The sequence below is a fragment of the Canis lupus genome, chromosome 29, assembly GCF_003254725.2.
Source record: "Canis lupus dingo isolate Sandy chromosome 29, ASM325472v2, whole genome shotgun sequence".
NCBI lineage: Eukaryota > Metazoa > Chordata > Mammalia > Carnivora > Canidae > Canis > Canis lupus.
Window position 1 is genome coordinate 9,552,973 of NC_064271.1, and position 18,462 is coordinate 9,571,434.

An 18,462-nucleotide genomic window follows, 5' to 3' on the forward strand; every position below is an offset into this window, starting at 1 on the left:
TTACAAGGTCATCCAAGTACAACAGACGGAGGGACTGGATGAAGCACATCAGGCAAATCCAGCTAAGAACGCAGGCTCTGCTTAAAGATGAAGCCTTACAGAGACCCTGCTTTCCAGAGGCCTGTGGTCTCGTGTCACGAGGCTGGCACCCTGTGCGGGCAGGATCCTGGGGAAACGCAGACGGCTTCCCTCTATCAGAGCATCGCCGTGTGACCCCAACGGGGCCCAGTCGTGTCCTGCACGGTCACTTCCCCTGGCCCACAGCAGAATCATCACCTACGCTTTGGGGAACATCCTGCTTTACGCATCCTGGGATTGCACTTGAGAGAGAGACAGGAATGACGTGCTACAGGTCATAAGCCATTACAGAACCTGAGTGTGGTGACTGATTGCTCTGGAAGCGTTTAGTTGCAGAGCACCACTGCCAAGCTTAGTCAATGAAAAACATAATTTCATATGATAAAGAAAGGCTAAGGAACAAGTACCCTGCAGGCAGCCAGCTACTAACTCTGCCAGAACAAGCTGTCTTAAAAAACAGAAGCAGGATGGCCAAGAATTTGATGACGTATAAGGACATTAACAACGTATGAGTAAGATTTCCAGGGAAATTCTATAACACACACCCTGAAGTATGTACCAACTGACAAAAGGGATAACCTTAACAGCGAACGAACGCACACTTGCAGGCGCTACAGCACACCATGCCCTGGGGCATCCTGCACTGGACCGACCCTCCACTGTCAGGCCTGTTCTTGGCTCAGGCGGAGCCGTGGCGAATGTGCAAGGGTCCTGCGGCAACGGCAAAAGCCCCCGCTGAGCAAGAAGATGGGAAACAAGCTCCTTCTGCCCTGTCCCTTAAATTTCCAGAAACAGAAAGGCATTTTCATGATTGTTTTGGCAAACTGCAAAGACGTTATGTTAAATGCCATGAACTGCTCAAAATTCACTTTACGTGGAGGCAGCACATTCCAGAACAAATCCTTGACCGAGAGCTAAGAAACCTGGATACTGCACGGTTCCAGTAAGCCACTTTTCAGGCAGGAAGACATACCTTGTGAGGTTGTAAAGACAGAGGACCCGTTGCAAGAGACCGCTATCCCAGTAACTGCCCTGTTGAAAGACAGAGTGTTAGAAGTCCCCAACCACCGGGTGCTGGGACGCTAGTCTCTTTCAAGTCCTCGATTTCATTTTACCAAGTTTCTGTATTTTCTTTTGTCAGAGCTCGTCTGCTGGATCTGCCCCCCCACCCCACCCCCACATTACACCCCCACTACCAATTTGAATTTAGTTTTGGCAATACCCGTGGGTGGAAACCACTCCCGGTCTCAGCTTTCCTAGCTGCCTGATTTAAAGTTGAATATGTTCCTGATGCCGGGAAATCTGCTTCTTTTTCGATTCCACCTTATGTGACTATCCCCGAAATTACTGAAAGTCTTCTTTACAAGCACTTCACTTGCTTGACTTCTGAATCGAATTTACCAGAGCATCTGTACGGTAATGATACGACTGTCTGGTTCAACCATTTCCTCTTACAGGTTCATTCATGTCTTCACTGCTTTGGACAATAAGGCCTCTTTCTATGTGTCACTTAGAGAAGTTGAGGAAAGGAAAGCCACTGTTATCATCAGTAAGGTGGAACTATGCATATCTTTGCAGGAGGTTGTGCTCTGATCTGGAGCCATCGATCTGAAGCAGACTGGCACCTTCAGTCCCATCCACAACAAATGGTGTCTATGATACCAACATGTCAGACACGATGTCTACGGCCAAGGTGCAGGCCAATGGGCTCGTCTCTGAGCCCGGGTTTTCTCATCTGTAACAGGATGTGGCTGAGGGGAGGCCAGTGTTTCTCAAGCCTTTCTGTCAAAATGTGTAAATACCTTTAATGGTATAAGTCTGAACCCTCATAGCCCCTCTGGGTTTGACAGGAAGTCCTTTCTTTGAAAGTATAGGTATTATTTTTAAAACTCCTGGGAACTTAGCCCTTTGATCTAGAAAGCCCTAGAAAGACCAGGGGGTAGAAATGACAGCATGGAAGGCTGACATAAATCTATTTCTTTTTAAAGATTTTATTTACTTATTTGACAGAGAGAAAGAGAGAACAAGCAGAAAGAGCAGCAGAGAGAGAGGGACAAGCAGGCTCCATGCAGGGAGCCAACGTGGGGCTCGATCCCGGCACCCTGGGATCATGACCTGAGCCGGAGGCAGACGCTTCACCGACTGGGCCACCCAGGCGTCCCCAGAAATCCATTTTGTGCCAAACCTTCCCTTGCCACATTGACCTCAGGTGGCTGATCACTATAGATGTTTTAGGGGGATGAGAACTCTCAAGACAAATCAAAGTAACGCTGAGAGGGACTCCCACCCCCTGGACTCCACAGGCAACAGCGTCTCTGCAGGCCAAGGGCCCAGGTTCTGCACGGACAGCACGGGGACGTTCTTACTCTTTGTGGATCTTATACTGGTCGTGTAACTGCAGCTTGGCGATGTTATTCCAGGCCAGGGTTTTGCTTTCTTCCGTCAGGTCTTCAAAGGACTCCTCACCTGGAGAGACTACAGTGAGCTGTGGCTGAGTGAGGCACCTCAATTAGTACCGCGCAGCAGACAAGCAGCACCGCCCGCGACGTCCCGTTCAGGCCAAATGACCAAGGAGGCACACCTTGGTCTCGGCCCCGAGACCGAACTACTCTGAACGTGCCTGCTACACAGCTCCCTGTTTGTCAAGGGAAGTGAAAAAATGTGTGATCTAAGAAAGGAAAAAAAAATCCTTTGGAGAAAGATGACAAAGTTATCATCTTTGAAATATGCCGGTCTTTTTACACTCGTAGCAGTGTTTGCCAACGTGCCGCTCGGCCGCTGACTTAGGAACCTCAGGAAGTACGAGGCTGAGTAACTATTTCCTTGTCAGGAATCGCTGCAGAAGCCGGTTTGTTCCCCAAAACGCTGTGGGTTCACTTTGGTGCTGACGGGGGAGAAAGCGGCCTGGCGCCCAGGCCTGGACAGGGGACGCCGTCCCTCCCGTGCCACGAAGGCCTGGAACAATCACCCTCGGGTGCAATCACAGGACAGTGGGATGAGCCTGGTGACTAAGCGGGCCCGGGTTTGAGAGGCGTCACAAGATCATCCCATGGTCTCTCTGACGTAAGCCCGGGCGCATTATCTCTCAGAGGCCTGCTGGCCAGCCCTGGGTCCCCGGCCGCCAGCACCCCTCCACGCCTGGCGCCCCCACCCAGAGCAGACACGCCTGCAGGGGCCGAGCACTCATGTGACCCCGCCCCCCGGGTTACACAGAGTGCGGGACCCCTGGGAGCCTTCGGGCTTGAGGCTGTGCTCTGTGAAATGTCCGACAGGGAAGCTGGGTGAAGGTGAGTAGCCTTTCCTCCTCCTCCACATACTAGATGTGACACGAGGGTCACATTCATTTTAGCACCCAGCACACAATGGGGGGGACTGTGTGTCTGTTCCAACGACTGGGTAGGAAAAAAGAATCAAAGACGACAAAGCACCCTGAATTCGAGATGTGTGGGGAAAGAGAAGGAGAATTAGGGACAGAGGAAGGAAGTCCTTTCTGGGAGAGCCCAGGCGAGACAGCAGGGCCAGCAGCCGGGTGTGAAAGTGACGGGCTAAGCAGCCAACGCTGCCTTGGAGAACCAGACAAACGAAGGAGAACCCGAGCCACAACAACAACAAAGCACTGCCAGGTCTCATGTAAAATGAGTAATACCACCGGGAAGAACTTGATTTTCTTTAAAATCAGCAGTTAAACACAAATGAAACAACAACAAAAACAGGCTTGTCGGAGCTGTTTTTCAGGAGAACTGCAGCAGGACGCCCGCACGCAACCTCTGTCTGCCACACGACAGTTCAGGTTTCCCCTGGCCTTCGGAATCTTCAGGAACATCTCGATCAGAAAAGAGAAACAAAGGGTGCTCACATTTATTCTCTTTACAGAACTCACCTGGAGAATCTGCCATGGGAGCATTATGACTATAGGTTTGGGAGAAATTTTTAAACTTTGGGGTGATCCGTCGTGGATGTGGCGTCACGAAGAGTTGTTTCGGCGTCTGGCCAAACTCCAAGATTTGGGTCAGCATGGCTACTTTCTCATCAGGGTCCTCAATGCTTTAGGACAGAACACAAATAATGCAGTGAACCACGAGGTTCAAGTTCTTTGAAAGCATAAATGTCAAATAACGCAAATTAACAGCAGACAGATTTAACCCTCAAAGAGTAATAGAGACTACATGCCAGGACTGTCTAAGCCTCATCACACATCTTTAGAGAATTTTCAGAGGCTCAGTACCTTACCGAGGGGGGGAAGGATATCTTCCTTCCTTTACGGGGGAAGCAAAATATGATTCACTGTAAAATTTCCACACCTTAATATGATCAAAGAGCTGCATTAATCGTTTAGACAAAAAGATATTTCGTGACTCAAGTAGAAACTCCTAGACATACAGGTACCTGTTAAGGTCTACGCCTCCTTCATAGGTCAGGGGATGAAATACTGGAGAAAAAAAAAAAGAGAGATGAAAAACACTCTTGAAAGAGGTGCTGTTTGGTTTATAATAGGCGCGCTCTTGTACAGAATCTTAAAAACTCAACAACTTGAAACTTCTATTCAAAGAAACTGATGGTCACTTTGCACAAACAGACTGGTAACATCCAACAGCAACAAATATCAACTTGAGTTATTATCTTTTGCTGAGCAGAAAGTCATTGGGCAGGTGAGACAGTCTGTTATCTCCAGGTATTTGCCAATTAGCACTTCTGCCCCCAAGGGAAGCACAGATCACCCTGCACTGCCCAGCGAGCGAGGTCAGGCCGGAACTTCCAGCTCCTCTGACCTGCTAGCACCACCCAGCAACCTGGCGGCAGGTAAGAAGGAACCTGAGCAGGACGTGTATCATGCTGGCTTCTTTCTGATCAATTAATAAAAAGCCCTGGGTCCCTTCAGAGGAACTGGGGGTGCCCTTCTATCATATTCTGATTTAGTTTAAGATTTTATTTATTTGAGAGAAAGAGAGAGAGAGAGAGAGGGAGGGAGGGAGGGAAGGAGGACGGGGGGCAGGGGTGGGGGGAGCAGAGGGAGAAGGATAAGCGGATTCCCCACTGAGCAGGGAGCCCGATGTGGGGCTCCATCCAGGACTTAATGACCTGAGCTGAAGGCCGACAGACGCTTAAAATCCACCAGCTGAGCCACCCAGGCGTGCCAAGATTGAGTTTTAATTGGAATTAGTGAGTGGGATGGAGAGTACATGCTAAAATTGGAAGACTGGAAAAACACCTCTCAGAATCATGGTGGGGTTGGGGTTCTTTAGGCAAAAGTGCTTCCTCCTCTGTTACTCAGTATCTGATCCAGGGCCACTGAGCTGGGAGCCTCTGTTTGCCGATGGAAGATGCTTCTGCTCAACACATGAGCCTGACTGGTCTGGTCTTGATTCTTACTTTTTTGCTTTTGTTTTTGTCTAATGTGCTATGAAATTTCCGAGACTCTCACACACCATTATGGGCCCCAACGGCATCGCTCCCTTTTTGCTTGTAGCCAAATATCAGATCGATCCACTCGTGGAGGTGCTCGGACACATAATTGCTTTCCAGCGCGTCTTTGCTCTTCTGGAGAAAATCCTCGGGACCTATTAGATTAGACTCGATCAAAACATCAGTGTCTTGGTTTACTGTCTCCCATTTCTTTTGTCTATCCATATGTAGCTAAAGCTTCTAGGAGAGGGTAGAGGTACATATTTCTTAATGAGGTTTTTCTCTGTCTCCATCATACAAAATATAAATTTTGGCAGGGAGAGGGGAGTGGTGAAAATCATCTTTACAACATTTAGGTCTTCCACGTTTTTACATTGTAGACTCACAGACTATTTCTGATTTGGAACAGGACTGACAGCGCCTCATTTACATAGAGAATTATACTATTAGTTTTTAAAAATCCAGGCAACTAAATCATAATACTGAAACGGTCCCCCCAGGTGAAACATTGCTCTAAGTCAGTACTTCCAAGGTGGTACTCACTCCGTGCCCAGGGGGGAAGTTCCACATCATCAACCATCTGTCCTCCTTGTCTCTTTCCCAGATCCAACTTCAGATTATTGACTAAAAAGCTGACATCATCACCATAGAATTCTGGAATCAACTGAAAGTTTCGCGGGGGTGGGGGAGAGAACAGCAATGAACATTTTTTTAAAGCAGTTAGAAACCACAAGTCCAGTGAATTATTACCTTTATTAACTGCTTACCTCTTTAAAATCTGTTGCACCATCCAAACAGTTTTTCCAAGTTTCTCCAATACTAGATAAAAAAAAAATTAACTGATCTGAAGTCTTGGGTCTGGAAATAGCAACCACAGCACTGTCTATACACCTAAGTGTTGTCCTACACTTCACCTGTATTAACCTGTTTCTCTAACTCATTACTCTCAACAACTGTGTCAGGATCCCCCTTTGACAGAAGAGATGAGACGGCTCCTCAGAGCTCATGTGGGGAGTGACACCGGGTGAGGACACAGATGCAGACAGGGCATCTCCAAGCCTACACCATGAGCCTCCGTGCATGCACACTGCCTCATTGACAGGCCAACACAGGGTGGTACATAAACACGGATAATCTAGCACGGCTGTTTCAATAGCTCATTTCAAAAAGAATTCAAAAGAAACATGCATACAGTTTAGAAAAAGACTGGAGAGACATAGACCAAAGGATTAACAATGAATATTATCTAAGTGTGGTTGGGAGGTCAAGTGAACTTAATTTTCTTCTTTGTATTTTCTAACTTTTTGGCAAGGAAATATTCCTTTTATAATTAAAAAAAGTCATTTAAATACTTATAGGAAATTATATTCAATTCACAGCAGAATTATTTAGAATAATGAGATACTGGAAACAGTCTAAATGTCCAACAATGCAGAGACAGTGAAAATACTTAAATTATGGCATATATTAGGATGTGATACAATAATTTAAAAGTCACTGAAGAACATTTGATAACATGGGGAAAACTTCAACATCTAATACAAGGCTAGGACAGGCAGGACAAAAGCTGTATTTAAAAGAAGTTCTGGGGGGGAGGAGCAAGATGGCGGAAGAGTAGGGTCTCCAAATCACCTGTCTCCACCAAACTACCTAGAAAACCTTCAAATTATCCTGAAAATCTATGAATTCGGCCTGAGATTTAAAGAGAGACCAGCTGGAATGCTACAGTGAAAAGAGTTCGCGCTTCTATCAAGGTAGGAAGACGGGGAAAAAGACATAAAGGAACAAAGGCCTCCAAGGGGGAGGGGCCCCGCGAGGAGCCGGGCTGAGGCCGGGGCGAGTGTCCCCAGGACAGGAGAGCCCCGTCCCGGAGGAGCAGGAGCTGCACCGACCTTCCCGGGGGAAAGGGGCTCGCGGGGATTTGGAGCAGGACCCAGGAGGGCGAGGATGCCCTCGGGCTCCCGGGGACAGTAACAGCAGCTGCGCGCCCAGGAGAGTGCGCCGAGCTCCCTAAGGGCTGCAGCGCGCACGGCGGGACCCGGAGCAGCTGAAGGGGCTCGGGCGGCGGCTCCGCGGAGGGGGCTGCGCGGCCCCGGGAGCAGCTCGGAGGGGCTCGTGCAGAGGAAGAGGCTCCGTGCGGAGGGGGCTGCGCGGTTCCAGGAGCAGCTCGGAGGGGCTCGGGCGGCGGCTCCACGGAGGGGGCTGCGCGGCCCGGGAGCGCGAATCCACCAGCGCAGGCTCCGGAGCACAGGGCGCCGGGACACAGCCCAGGATCCGGCCTCCCCCGGGACAGGCAGGGGCCGGGAGGGCCCAGGACAGCAAGGACACTCCTGCCCCAGCTGAGCACATCAGCGGCCCCGCCCCGGAGCCTCCAGGCCCTGCAAACGGAGTTCCTGCCGGAGCTGAATCCAGGTTTCCAGAGCTGCCCCGCCACTGGGGCTGTTCCTCCTGCGGCCTCACGGGGTAAACAACCCCCACCGAGCCCTGCACCAGGCAGGGGCACAGCAACTCCCCCAACTGCTAACACCTGAAAATCAGCACAACAGGCCCCTCCCCCAGAACACCAGCTAGACGGACAACTTCCAGGAGAAGCCAAGGGACTTAAAGTACACAGAATCAGAAGATACTCCCCGGTGGTTCTTTTTTTGTTTGTTTGTTTTTGTTTTTGTTTTGTTTTGCTTTTTGATTTGTTTCCTTCCCCCACCCCCTTTTTTTCTCCTTTCTTTTTCTTTCTCTTTTTCTTCTTTTTTTTTTTTTTTTTTTTTCGTTTTTTTTTCTTTTTCTTCCCCTTTTTTTTTTCTCTTTCTCTTTTCTTTCCTTCTTTCTCTCCTCTCTTTTTCTCTTTTTCCCAATACAACTTGCTTTTGGCCACTCTGCACTGAGCAAAATGACTAGAAGGAAAACCTCACCTCAAAAGAAAGAATCAGAAACAGTCCTCTCTCCCACAGAGTTACAAAATCTGGATTACAATTCAATGTCAGAAAGCCAATTCAGAAGCACTATTATACAGCTACTGGTGGCTCTAGAAAAAAGTATAAAGGACTCAAGAGACTTCATGACTGCAGAATTTAGAGCTAATCAGGCAGAAATTAAAAATCAATTGAATGAGATGCAATCCAAACTAGAAGTCCTAACGACGAGGGTTAACGAGGTGGAAGAACGAGTGAGTGACCTAGAAGACAAGTTGATAGCAAAGAGGGAAACTGAGGAAAAAAGAGACAAACAATTAAAAGACCATGAAGATAGATTAAGGGAAATAAACGACAGCCTGAGGAAGAAAAACCTACGTTTAATTGGGGTTCCCGAGGGCGCCGAAAGGGACAGAGGGCCAGAATATGTATTTGAACAAATTCTAGCTGAAAACTTTCCTAATCTGGGAAGGGACACAGGCATTCAGATCCAGGAAATAGAGAGATCCCCCCCTAAAATCAATAAAAACCGTTCAACACCTCGACATTTAATTGTGAAGCTTGCAAATTCCAAAGATAAGGAGAAGATCCTTAAAGCAGCAAGAGACAAGAAATCCCTGACTTTTATGGGGAGGAGTATTAGGGTAACAGCAGACCTCTCCACAGAGACCTGGCAGGCCAGAAAGGGCTGGCAGGATATATTCAGGGTCCTAAATGAGAAGAACATGCAACCAAGAATACTTTATCCAGCAAGGCTCTCATTCAAAATGGAAGGAGAGATAAAGAGCTTCCAAGACAGGCAGCAACTAAAAGAATATGTGACCTCCAAACCAGCTCTGCAAGAAATTTTAAGGGGGCCTCTTAAAATTCCCCTTTAAGAAGAAGTTCAGTGGAACAGTCCACAAAAACAAAGACTGAATAGATATCATGATGACACTAAACTCATATCTCTCAATAGTAACTCTGAATGTGAACGGGCTTAATGACCCCATCAAAAGGCGCAGGGTTTCAGACTGGATAAAAAAGCAGGACCCATCTATTTGCTGTCTACAAGAGACTCATTTTAGACAGAAGGACACCTACAGCCTGAAAATAAAAGGTTGGAGAACCATTTACCATTCGAATGGTCCTCAAAAGAAAGCAGGGGTAGCCATCCTTATATCAGATAAACTAAAATTTACCCCAAAGACTGTAGTGAGAGATGAAGAGGGACACTATATCATACTTAAAGGATCTATTCAACAAGAGGACTTAACAATCCTCAATATATATGCTCCGAATGTGGGAGCTGCCAAATATATAAATCAATTATTAACCAAAGTGAAGAAATACTTAGATAATAATACACTTATACTTGGTGACTTCAATCTAGCTCTTTCTATACTCGATAGGTCTTCTAAGCAAAACATCTCCAAAGAAACGAGAGCTTTAAATGATACACTGGACCAGACGGATTTCACAGATATCTACAGAACTTTACATCCAAACTCAACTGAATACACATTCTTCTCAAGCGCACACGGAACTTTCTCCAGAATAGACCACATATTGGGTCACAAATCGGGTCTGAACCGATACCAAAAGATTGGGATTGTCCCCTGCATATTCTCGGACCATAATGCCTTGAAATTAGAACTAAATCACAACAAGAAGTTTGGAAGGACCTCAAACACATGGAGGTTAAGGACCATCCTGCTAAAAGATAAAAGGGTCAACCAGGAAATTAAGGAAGAATTAAAAAGATTCATGGAAACTAATGAGAATGAAGATACAACCGTTCAAAATCTTTGGGATGCAGCAAAAGCAGTCCTAAGGGGGAAATACATCGCAATACAAGCATCCATTCAAAAACTGGAAAGAACTCAAATACAAAAGCTAACCTTACACATAAAGGAGCTAGAGAAAAAACAGCAAATAGATCCTACACCCAAGAGAAGAAGGGAGTTAATAAAGATTCGAGCAGAACTCAACGAAATCGAGACCAGAAGAACTGTGGAACAGATCAACAGAACCAGGAGTTGGTTCTTTGAAAGAATTAATAAGATAGATAAACCATTAGCCAGCCTTATTAAAAAGAAGAGAGAGAAGACTCAAATTAATAAAATCATGAATGAGAAAGGAGAGATCACTACCAACACCAAGGAAATACAAACGATTTTAAAAACATATTATGAACAGCTATACGCCAATAAATTAGGCAATCTAGAAGAAATGGACGCATTCCTGGAAAGCCACAAACTACCAAAACTGGAACAGGAAGAAATAGAAAACCTGAACAGGCCAATAACCAGGGAGGAAATTGAAGCAGTCATCAAAAACCTCCCAAGACACAAGAGTCCAGGGCCAGATGGCTTCCCAGGAGAATTTTATCAAACGTTTAAAGAAGAAATCATACCTATTCTCCTAAAGCTGTTTGGAAAGATAGAAAGAGATGGAGTACTTCCAAATTCGTTCTATGAAGCCAGCATCACCTTAATTCCAAAGCCAGACAAAGACCCCGCCAAAAAGGAGAATTACAGACCAATATCCCTGATGAACATGGATGCAAAAATTCTCAACAAGATACTGGCCAATAGGATCCAACAGTACATTAAGAAAATTATTCACCATGACCAAGTAGGATTTATCCCTGGGACACAAGGCTGGTTCAACACCCGTAAAACAATCAATGTGATTCATCATATCAGCAAGAGAAAAACCAAGAACCATATGATCCTCTCATTGGATGCAGAGAAAGCATTTGACAAAATACAGCATCCATTCCTGATTAAAACTCTTCAGAGTGTAGGGATAGAGGGAACATTCCTCGACATCTTAAAAGCCATCTATGAAAAGCCCACAGCAAATATCATTCTCAATGGGGAAGCACTGGGAGCCTTTCCCCTAAGATCAGGAACAAGACAGGGATGTCCACTCTCACCACTGCTATTCAACATAGTACTGGAAGTCCTAGCCTCAGCAATCAGACAACAAAAAGACATTAAAGGCATTCAAATTGGCAAAGAAGAAGTCAAACTCTCTCTCTTCGCCGATGACATGATACTCTACATAGAAAACCCAAAAGTCTCCACCCCAAGATTGCTAGAACTCATACAGCAATTCGGTAGCGTGGCAGGATACAAAATCAATGCCCAGAAGTCAGTGGCATTTCTATACACTAACAATGAGACTGAAGAAAGAGAAATTAAGGAGTCAATCCCATTTACAATTGCACCCAAAAGCATAAGATACCTAGGAATAAACCTCACCAAAGATGTAAAGGATCTATACCCTCAAAACTATAGAACACTTCTGAAAGAAATTGAGGAAGACACAAAGAGATGGAAAAATATTCCATGCTCATGGATTGGCAGAATTAATATTGTGAAAATGTCAATGTTACCCAGGGCAATATACACGTTTAATGCAATCCCTATCAAAATACCATGGACTTTCTTCAGAGAGTTAGAACAAATTATTTTAAGATTTGTGTGGAATCAGAAAAGACCCCGAATAGCCAGGGGAATTTTAAAAAAGAAAACCATATCTGGGGGCATCACAATGCCAGATTTCAGGTTGTACTACAAAGCTGTGGTCATCAAGACAGTGTGGTACTGGCACAAAAACAGACACATAGATCAGTGGAACAGAATAGAGAATCCAGAAGTGGACCCTGAACTTTATGGGCAACTAATATTCGATAAAGGAGGAAAGACTATCCATTGGAAGAAAGACAGTCTCTTCAATAAATGGTGCTGGGAAAATTGGACATCCACATGCAGAAGAATGAAACTAGACCACTCTCTTTCACCATACACAAAGATAAACTCAAAATGGATGAAAGATCTAAATGTGAGACAAGATTCCATCAAAATCCTAGAGAAGAACACAGGCAACACCCTTTTTGAACTCGGCCATAGTAACTTCTTGCAAGATACATCCACAAAGGCAAAAGAAACAAAAGCAAAAATGAACTATTGGGACTTCATCAAGATAAGAAGCTTTTGTACAGCAAAGGATACAGTCAACAAAACTCAAAGACAACCTACAGAATGGGAGAAGATATTTGCAAATGACATATCAGATAAAGGGCTAGTTTCCAAGATCTATAAAGAACTTATTAAACTCAACACCAAAGAAACAAACAATCCAATCATGAAATGGGCAAAAGACATGAACAGAAATCTCACAGAGGAAGACATAGACATGGCCAACATGCATATGAGAAAATGCTCTGCATCACTTGCCATCAGGGAAATACAAATCAAAACTACAATGAGATACCACCTCACACCAGTGAGAATGGGGAAAATTAACAAGGCAGGAAACAACAAATGTTGGAGAGGATGCGGAGAAAAGGGAACCCTCTTACACTGTTGGTGGGAATGTGAACTGGTGCAGCCACTCTGGAAAACTGTGTGGAGGTTCCTCAAACAGTTAAAAATATACCTGCCCTACGACCCAGCAATTGCACTGTTGGGGATTTACCCCAAAGATACAAATGCAATGAAACGCCGGGACACCTGCACCCCGATGTTTCTAGCAGCAATGGCCACTATAGCCAAACTGTGGAAGGAGCCTCGGTGTCCAACGAAAGATGAATGGATAAAGAAGATGTGGTTTATGTATACAATGGAATATTACTCAGCTATTAGAAATGACAAATACCCACCATTTGCTTCAACGTGGATGGAACTGGAGGGTATTATGCTGAGTGAAGTAAGTCAGTCGGAGAAGGACAAACATTATATGTTCTCATTCATTTGGGGAATATAAATAATAGTGAAAGGGAAAATAAGGGAAGGGAGAAGAAATGTGTGGGAAATATCAGAAAGGGAGACAGAACGTAAAGACTGCTAACTCTGGGAAACGAACTAGGGGTGGTAGAAGGGGAGGAGGGCGGGGGGTGGGAGTGAATGGGTGACGGGCACTGGGTATTATTCTGTATGTTAGTAAATTGAACACCAATAAAAAAAAAATAAATAAATAAAAAAAAAAAAAAAAAAAAAAAAAAAAAAAAAAAAAGACTCAGTGCAATAAAAAAATAAAAAATAAAAAAAAAAAAAAAATAAAAGAAGTTCTGGGATCCCTGGGTGGCGCAGCGGTTTGGCGCCTGCCTTTGGCCCAGGGCGCGATCCTGGAGACCCGGGATCGAATCCCACGTCGGGCTCCCAGTGCATGGAGCCTGCTTCTCCCTCTGCCTGTGTCTCTGCCTCTCCTCTCTCTCTCTCTCTATCATAAATAAATAAAAATAAAAAAAAATTATTAAAAAAAATAAAATAAAAATAAAAGAAGTTCTTACACACACACACACACACACACACACGACTAGAAAAAGCCTGAAAGGAATAGATGTACCCATTAGTGATTCTTTACATTTCTTGACATTTTTGTATCCAGGTTTTTTGAGCAAACATATTGTATGTTTATAATTAGAAAGTTTAAAAACTGGTAGGTGAAACATTGGGTCAAACCTGTTGAACATTCGGTCTGCATTATCAAATCTTCCATTCTGCAGGCACAGCATGTACTCGGGCGCTAGAGGGAAAATCAGAGTTAAGTGAGAGAACAGAATCTCTGAAGAATCCACATGAATTGGGAGGGTTGATAAAGAATCTTACCGATCCTAACAAGATAAAATAGCACATAACCCGGGGATGAGTAGTGACTGCCGTACATGAACTTTGGCTCTGGCATTTCCTGGTAGCGGGCCTACAACAGATGGAGAGAGATCCTGCTTAGATGTTGGCCATGAAGATAGTGACTGACTCAACTGGTCAAAGCCTAAAATTGGGGCATGGATACATATCCCTTAGTTTCTCTCTTAAAGGGGAAAAGGAGAAAAGAAAAGGGGGGGAAAACTGTGAACACACACAGTATTCCTGTGACAAGTATTTTGCTTTTCTTGGCTCTGTGGGAACAACACTGGGCTGGATTGAACAGAATGGATTTTATGTGTCTCTTATGTGATTTACCAGAGAGCACCTTCGTGCAAATAAATCCGTAAACTGATTTGTGATCAAGCCACAGTCTCCTATGTCCTGAATTGAAGGCAGAAGAAGCAAACGGTGGGTGGGTGAGCAGCTAATAAACTTACAGGGGAAGGCAGAGGGCAGAGAGGAAAGTAAGAAAAAATAGGATGTAGATCCTCTAGTCACTCATCATAGACCTCCCCTAAGTCTTGGAGAAAGGAGTTTCCCTTACTACAAAAACAGAGGCCATGGCTCATGGAGGTGCTTAGAAGCCAGGCATCCCCAAAACCACGTACCAGGAGTCTCTCCAGCCTTTCCTTGTTTAGGGCCCCTACTGGCCTGCTAAGATCCCGGAAGGTTCCTGGATTTGACAAATCTATAGAAATAAATACATTTTAAAAAATGAATTAAAATAAAGCAGGCAAGCTTATCCTTAATAACATTATCTCCTCCCCATAATGGATACATAGGCACACACATTTCTTTCCACAAATAATTCTTTTTTTTTTAAGATTTATTCGAGAGAGAGAGAGAGAGAGGCAGAGACACAGGCAGAGGGAGAAGCAAGCTCCATGCAGGGAGCCCGACGTGGGACTCGATCCCGGGTCTCCAGGATCACACCCTGGGCTGAAGGCAGTGCCAAACCGCTGAGCCACCTGGGCTGCCCTTAAAGATTGAGACAGACCCCAGAATTATAGTATTTCTGATAGTCACTTACATAGCTGTAAAGGTTAGCGCTTGAGTTCCGAGTTAGCAAGTCACTCAAGAGTAGCAGCTCTTAATTGAAAACGCCCTGATTACTGATTTTTTTTTAACTGTGTTTTAACTATGTTCCAAGGAAAACAACAAAAAATAATCACATTTTAAAAGTCAGTATTCCTCTACCAAGATTTAAGGTCGATTAGAGTGAATATTATTATTCTCTGATAATAACATAATACGAGAATTGGGGACGGAATATTTATCAGAGGAATAAATTATCATATTCCCAGAAAGTCTCTTATTTCTTTCAAGTGAAAGGGTTTGATTAGTGAACTATCAGAAGGAATTCACTGCTCACAATATATAATTTAGACTATTACAAAATCAAATTATAATACAGTCACATTTTTGTTACAATAATTTGAGAGAAATACATATACCCCAGGGTTAACATGGTTCTCTCTCATTTATGTAATTATTGATTTTTGTTTCCTCCTTTAAATATTCCAGTACTTCCTAAATGTTCTGTAATGCATGATTACTACTTTTGGCAACCACATGCTTGAGTGTGAATTTTATCTTATTTTACTTTTTAAAGATGTTATTTACTCATGAGACACACACAGAGAGAGGCAGAGACATAGGCAGAGGGAGAAGCAGGCTAGAGAGCCTGATGTGGGACTCGACCGCAGGATCTGGGATCATGACCTAAGCCAAAGGCAGAGGCTCAACCACTTAGCCACCCAGGCGCCCCTTGAGTGTGAATTTTAAAACAACAGGACAATCTGAGACAAATTTTCAAAGTGAAAAACTTAAAAGTATCTCAAGTGTGGTCGTTACAGGTAATAACGCCAACATCGGCTTAAAAATCATAGGCATACTTTCTGGGTGGGTCTTTCCAGAAGTCTGCGAGTCCTCTTTTCAGGATTATAAGACTTTAAGGGAGAGTGGAGAAAACACATAAAGAACCCCCAGAATTTAGATAACGCTGATCCAGTACATCAGAATGGAAGCTAGCAACCTTTGGTACAAGAATCCAGATGGGTTCTAATCTGTCTACACATACAACACGGCTGGCAATCGGAACACCCCCTTTCCTCCAGAAACCCCACCCTGTGGCATTTACCAAGCTCGGCACTGCAGTAGTCGCTGATGATCCAGGGGAACACGGGGTACTGCGACAGGTCGTTGCAGCTGCGGTCCGCCAGGTTGTTGAGGTGGAGCAGGTACTGGTAGTTGGAGAGGTGGCCGCGCTGCCACTGCAGCGTGTAGCTCTCGGCCGTGCGCTCGGCCACGTGGTGCTCTGAGGGGAACAGGGCCCGCAGGGTCACCGCTGAACTTGGCCAACCCTGGCTACATTATACTGAGCGTAAGAAACTAGAGGCTTTACATATAGATTCTTCGATGCATTTTTTGAAAAATGCATTTTAAGAAAGCGAGGTAGGCCGTGGTTGGTTTTCACCAAACACCTGTTGCACTGAGCTGGCGTATCTCCCAAAGATATTCGCCAGGAGGGAATATTATTACATATGATATAAAATACATCATATATATTAAATATTTGTTGTAAAACAAATATGAAGGTATGGAGCAAATATGTATGTATTACGTGGTGACGGATGACGTTCACTATATTATATACAGGCCGCCATATATACAAAATGTTTGAGTTTCAATGCCTTTAAGAAGCTGTGACCATTCGTAAAAGTTTATTGCCCCCAATATTTATGAAATTAAAACAAAAAACAGTCTTTTAAGTTTTCTTTTAGATCAGGAGGAGGTGTACAGCCACAGGTTTGCCAATGCCTGTGTATTATGTATGCGTGTGAGGAGTGAGAAAGGAACCCAGTGAAGGAGAAAAGGTCTCTGGCAGGAAAGCACTTCTCAAAGACCAGAGCCCGGCAGCTCCCCGTCCCGCCCTGAGACTACCTCAGGAAACATAGGGTTAGTCAGCAGCCGTAGGGGGGGGGTAAGGACAGCTTTCCTCTCAGGGAGCGAAGTGACTCTACTGTTTTATTTTGTTCAGAAGATTCTGCCTTAAGTGTTTTGTTGGCTGGACCAAGCAAATTATCTAACTCATCTGTTGATTCAATATTTATTCCTCTGATTTTTACCAAGTTTCTTCTCTAACCAGCTATGAGGAAAGGGCCTAAAAAATCAAAATGCTTATTCTCATTTCCCACACTCACAACACCTCAGAAAAAGTCTGGCCAACCCGAGGAATCAGATCAGAGAGAGTAAGGAAGCTTTATAGAAGACAGGTTTTTAGGTCATGGCAAGTGTTTTGACTTGAGATTTTAGGACTCACCATGAAAGCTGAGTTTTTTGTTGTAATCTTGTTATACAATTAGAGGAATAAAATGAAAAAAAAAATTTAATCAGGAGGCAGGAAGTAACAGTCAACTTGTACCAGAGCTATACTCAGGCATTAAAATAAACATAATAGCTTAATGTGAGAAGAAAAAGATATAAACTCTAAATCAACTATAAAATAAAATATATTCCTTATTGAAAATAAACTATTCTTCTGAGGGAAAATTCTATTTCTAAGGGAGTAAGAACAGCGAAGAAGATAAGATGGCATTAATAAAATCCCAACATCTATTTTTGAAAATCAACCTATTTTAGTTTTCTAACAACTTGTAAACAAAAATGATTTACTTCAACCATACAATTTCATATGTTTATGCCTAAAAAGAAAAATGAGGTGCTCTTTCCAATAAAGGTGGGAAAATTCACATTTTTCCAGGAGACTTAGAAACTATGAAAAGCAAATCAAGTCTCATGGTACTATACTGAGTACAGAAGGCTCATGTGCTCCTTTTATGTGTTTTCCAGCTTTGTGATTAAGACCACAGCTAACGATCACAAGCACATGACCAGATAACTCACTGCTTCACATTAAGAAACCAAGTCTCGGTTTCCATAAATGAACATAGACATAACTGAACAGAAAAATAATGAGGTCGATTCTTTATACTCCATTCAACCTGGGGGTTGTTAAAATACAAAAAACATTTAAAAATATCAAGAGTTTTTCAAACGCACAATTGGAATGAACTATTACCAAATATCATTTATATTTCCCTTAGCTTTTAGAATTCCATTTTGCCAACCTTGTCCCTGAGAGGACGACCCAGAGAGGTGATTCTAGATAGCACTTCTCTTACTTCCTAACTCAGTACTTAAAAGTTGAACTACCTTCATATGAACAGATACAATGAAGGCTGAGCACCATACCGAGATATGTGGCAATATAAAAATAGAGGTCATCTCTATCTTGAGGTTCATAGAACTTTAAGTAGATGTCAGAACAGAGATCATCTTCTGTGCAAAAGACTTCCAAGCCCTATAAATTCAGAAAGAAAACAGTAAAATAAATACCACTGGATTTACCTTGCAATCTCAAAACAAGCTAT

At 43.9% G+C, this 18,462-nt stretch overlaps 1 protein-coding gene across 3 annotated transcripts in view; it reads right to left on the minus strand.

The window, feature by feature from the left end:
* Positions 1-18,462, minus strand: part of NSMAF (neutral sphingomyelinase activation associated factor) — a 63,728-nt gene that overhangs the window by 8,367 nt on the left and 36,899 nt on the right. For 2 of the 3 annotated variants that reach the window (XM_025477792.3, XM_035708515.2), the window contains 12 exons: positions 18,284-18,392; positions 16,170-16,346; positions 14,638-14,717; positions 13,991-14,081; positions 13,844-13,907; positions 6,249-6,300; positions 6,025-6,145; positions 5,505-5,636; positions 4,465-4,507; positions 3,959-4,122; positions 2,445-2,553; positions 1,052-1,110 (listed from right to left, as the gene is read on the minus strand). In XM_025477792.3, coding sequence (XP_025333577.1) covers positions 1,052-1,110; positions 2,445-2,553; positions 3,959-4,122; positions 4,465-4,507; positions 5,505-5,636; positions 6,025-6,145; positions 6,249-6,300; positions 13,844-13,907; positions 13,991-14,081; positions 14,638-14,717; positions 16,170-16,346; positions 18,284-18,392 — 1,201 coding nt within the window. The remainder of the gene's footprint in view (positions 1-1,051; positions 1,111-2,444; positions 2,554-3,958; positions 4,123-4,464; positions 4,508-5,504; positions 5,637-6,024; positions 6,146-6,248; positions 6,301-13,843; positions 13,908-13,990; positions 14,082-14,637; positions 14,718-16,169; positions 16,347-18,283; positions 18,393-18,462) is intronic. The other variant, XM_025477791.3, reaches the window with a different exon arrangement.